Genomic DNA, 4,466 nt, shown 5'->3' on the forward strand with positions numbered 1-4,466 from the left:
AAAGGTAGTATAATTTGGATTTATGGAGGGGAAGGGGAAGGTAGAGTATGTTTGGCACGACTTCTCATGTGAAAATGATAACTGAAAGACAATAGCTTTGCCTTTTATAGTATAAGACATTAGTGAGCAGCACTGCAGGAAACACGCACACGAGTTGTTTTTCTGGTGGCTGGAGTAAGCAGCCCTGACCTTGGCTGCTTGTTTCTTGCTCTAGCGTCATTGCCGTACACAAAGCTGGAAAAAAAAAAAAGAGATATGTGGCCACAAGGATTCTATAGGGGAAAAAGAAAATCCCTCCAGCCAGTTTTAGAACTATTGCCACCAGATGCCATTCCACACCTTGAGTCATCAGCTGGTGAGATGATTCTGAATGCTGACAAGGTAAATGCTTCCTGTGTCTGTTCATTCCCTATCCTCCTGTCTGGAGTTGACAGCGGCAGAATTAACATTGGAGAGATTAATGATGTGGACATCTGTCTTTCTGAAATGGAAATTGCACTGTGAACTTCATATGCGTTCTTTGCTTCTCTGTGCAAAACAAAGTTTTTGCTGCTAGAGTTTCAGGACGCCCCAGCATGAGAACTGGGGAAGCATTTCTAAGGTGAGTGAGCACTACACATAGTATATGTTTTATTTCTCTTTGGCCTATGCATGATTATAGCTGAGGGCCCAGAAACAAAAAACTGTGTTTTGTCACCCGTCCTCTGAAGTAATACATCCACCAATCCAAAAAATCATCCAAATTTAGTAAATGTGTTGAAGTGTCTGAAAACTGGTAATGAACAAGGATAGCAGTTATGATCTTCCCCTGAATGTATATTTTGAAACACAAATATGAAATATACTTACTTTTCAGTATTTTAAATTTGTAATACTGTCATGCACAGTGAAAGGATGGGAATGGCACAGGGCAGGCATTGTCTCTTGGAGCAGTAATGTAGGTTTCCAAAAATTGTTGTGGCTTTTTTTGTAATGGGACTTTAACCTTTTCACATTTTTTTAATTTCTGTGAGTATAAGAGATCATTAAATTATGTGGAGAGATAGCGCCAAATCAGTTCTTTCACAAGACATTGCCTGTTTAAATTAAATATTACACTTTTAGCTGCTGGTGTCATAAGCAGCTGGGGTTGTGGTGACAAAAGATTGTTACTCCCTTCAGTGCTGTCATGATGCTTTTGAGAGTAACCATACAGTCTGTACTGCAGTAGAATGCCTTTGCTTCTGGTGCCTTGGGCAACAGAAGTCATTCTCTAGTAAGTAAAAAATGAAGGAAATACTTTTTTACAAGACTTACGAGAATGCAGTATTTCTTGACTGCAGGGGAGGTGTCACCCCAGCACATTTGCCAACTGAGATTTGCTGTCTGAAAGTGGAATGTGAACCTAGTGTGACAGTGGACTCCACCTCTAGAAATGGAGTAGGATTTGCTCACTCTTTCGTTCTTGGTCACTGAAGAAGAGCAACATTAACCATGAGAAAGAGCTTGTTCTTTTTTCAGACATCATCTGTTGACACACTGAACCCTATTTCCTTTTCCTTGAGAAAGATGTACTGCTAATGTTTTAACATAATATAATAATTATGGCCAGTCTTCATGAACGAAGAACTGGGGAAGGTCTTTACACCTTCCAGCCTGTGCACTGGATTTTTTAGGTGAGACACAGTGTGCGCGGAACTGAGCCCACCCTTTAATCCTGAGGTTCATCTGCCGAGGCCAAGCGAGCTTGGACGGTGGCAGCGAGGTCCTCAGGACGTAGATGGATTGCCTTTTACGGGCTAATGAGCTCCATCTGCCCGGGGAGTGTCCTAACTGGGAATGGAACCTGGGTCTCGGTGTTGACAGCGCCGCGAATTAACCACTGCACCACCAGGGGCACTCTTAAATGTTTTAACAAAAGCTTTCATGAATGGGCTTAGTACCTCAAAAGTACATACCTTTGGAAGAGAAGGTGTGTTCTGAACCAGTAGCTTAGATGTCTTTAAACAAAATGTTCTTCATAACTATTTCTAGTGGAGGAAGGAGGCATAACATATGGGATGTATTAACTCTTTCAACTGATATCACTTGGTGAACAAAATTTATTGAACTGCTTCTATATGAAAATATCATGATTTTTTTTTTCCATAGAAAACGTACCAAAACTAATGGGACGGGCTAGTCAGCCTGTGTAGCTAAGGGAGGTTACAGCTATTAAAAAAAAAAAATCCGAGTGTCTTTTGTTGAATAATATATACAGTTCACTCAGTTGAAAATATTCTCCTTTGTCACTTCTGTGAGTTTCAGTGGTGATTAATTTATAATGGGACTCATTTGCTGGTATTTGAAGAAAGGCTTCCACAGCACCCTTTGTGTCGTGCTTGAAAGGCTGCTTGAAGGAGCATCATGGACCATCAGAACCCACTCCAGTTTGTCACTTGAATTCTGTTTAACTTTCTTGATTAGCTGTAGGAATAGACTTCTGAAGGCTTAAGCCGTTCAACTGTCCTGACTGGTTTTTGAGAAGTGCCTCCAAATGAAATGAGCGGGAGCCTTTGAATAGTCCACTAGAAGTTACGGGTGTTTTTAGACTTCTCAGGAGCTGTACAGATTTGTAAACAGGAATTTGCATTGCAGGTGATTTGAAAACGTTTTGGACACGATTGGGAGGTAGCAGAGTGGACGTCATATTTGAGCAGGTGCAAAATGTGCTGCTGTTGCTAAAGGAAAAGATCAAGAATGGAACTGCCACAAACCAAGGTTTGAAATCCTTGTAGCTGTTAGGCTGGACTGCAAGGGAGCTGTGGCCTGTTTTGTGTAGATCTGTAAAATATCTGGCATAATTCAGATATCTCTGAATTTAAGTTACTTAATAGTTGGTCAGTTTAAGTACTTCTTAAAAAAAATTCTCTTCTTTTTAAAAAAAGACGATTTCAGGTGCACTTTGCAATTTTCTTGTTTTGCCTGTATACTTTGTCAAACAAAGCGTGGCTCTTCTTAGCCTGAAGATAACTAGGCTGATGACAAAGTAAAGAGAGAAACACTAAGTTGTCTTTATGTATATTACTGCCACTGTGGGCCACCAGTCTGTGTGGGCTTGGAAACATTCCAGAGGCTTTCCAAAAGCCAAGGGATATTCACCACTAATTCAGAACTACTACTGTGAGCTGTAATTTTATTTCAGTTCCTAGATGTGTCTGTTAAGGTCTATAGTGCAAAAGGTTTCTAATAGTATCAGTCTTGCAGTACTCTAGCCTAATGAGGAAACAAGTATCTCTGGTGGACTTAACCCTTTTTTTCCCTGTTATCGTTACTTCACTTACACTTAGTATCTGCTTTGGTTTGTTTGTTTGGTTTTTTTTACGCAGAATGCTGGCAGGCTTGGGCACTGGTGAACGAAGCTAATTTAAGTGATCTCTTAACTTTGACAAATGGTACGTGCATCCCAATTGTATTTGGGCTAATTTTTTCTTGTTTTACTCACTAGAAGTTTAATTCCCTCTGTTGAAATCAATAAAATAGATCTGAAAAGGCCATTAGCATTACAGTGGGGAAAATGTAATTATTAATTTCTTCAGGTACTGGACTATGAACTTTCACCTGGATTTGTATTTTTGTGGTTTGTGTGTGTGTACCAAGGGAACCAGTTTGAACTAGTAAGCCCTGATGAACCTGAGCTGTCTGCAAGCAGAGTTATTCTGTGCATGGCTCCACTAGCTGAAATACCTTTGCATTCTTTTATCTCAAGTAATGAAGGGAAATCTGTAAATGTGTTTCACGAGCGTGTTGTTTCTGGTCACTTTGAAAACTGTGTGGAAGATTTTTTAGTAGGGCACTTACTAACATGCTCTTTGTTAGCTGTACTTCATAACAATTCATTGTTTTTAATATATTTTGTCATTTTTCTCTTTAGTAACTAAATTAAATTATAAATTGAAATGTGAGTTGATGAAGTTTTTGGTTGCATTCAATTCTTTCAGTAAGTGATGGGTTTGATGGAGATGGACAACAGGAAACCAAACCCAAATTGCAGCGTCTTCTTGCAGATGGCAACACTACAAAGGCTGTAGAAGGTTCTGACAGGTCAGCATCTTTATTTCAGTTCCTTTTTGACATATTCTTTACTGCATTTTAGAGAGAGTTCTCAGTTTGTATTTCCAGAGTCAGTGTTTTAAACCCAGTTTTGAATTCTGCTAGCTTTCAAAGTGAAAATGTGTTTAACTTGACCTACACGGAAAACCTGATGTTTTGAATAGACTTGTCTAATTTACCCCATAAGAACACTGCAAAATAGGGCATTAGGTTGTGAATAAAGATCCATGATTATTACCAGAGTTATCATGGTTCGGACCTAAGCAGCAGTTCTCAGGCTTTCTGTAACTTGCGTATTGTCAGGCATATGACTTAGTCCCTCTGTATTTAGCCTCAGGTACTGATTGGGAGTTAATATGTTGTTCCTTTCTTTTTTTTTTTTTTTTTTTTTTTTT

At 39.3% G+C, this 4,466-nt stretch overlaps 1 protein-coding gene across 1 annotated transcript in view; it reads left to right on the forward strand.

The window, feature by feature from the left end:
- The window catches only part of LOC114060918 (histone-lysine N-methyltransferase SETDB2-like), a 47,004-nt gene that overhangs the window by 1,554 nt on the left and 40,984 nt on the right, over positions 1–4,466 (forward strand). The window contains exons 3-5 of the mRNA XM_027890798.1: positions 2,617–2,739; positions 3,348–3,413; positions 3,960–4,062. Coding sequence (XP_027746599.1) covers positions 2,617–2,739; positions 3,348–3,413; positions 3,960–4,062 — 292 coding nt within the window. The remainder of the gene's footprint in view (positions 1–2,616; positions 2,740–3,347; positions 3,414–3,959; positions 4,063–4,466) is intronic.

This window comes from Empidonax traillii, unplaced genomic scaffold, assembly GCF_003031625.1.
Source record: "Empidonax traillii isolate 1590-97213 ecotype Southwest subspecies unplaced genomic scaffold, ASM303162v1 scaffold298:size702513, whole genome shotgun sequence".
Classification (NCBI taxonomy): Eukaryota; Metazoa; Chordata; class Aves; order Passeriformes; family Tyrannidae; genus Empidonax; species Empidonax traillii.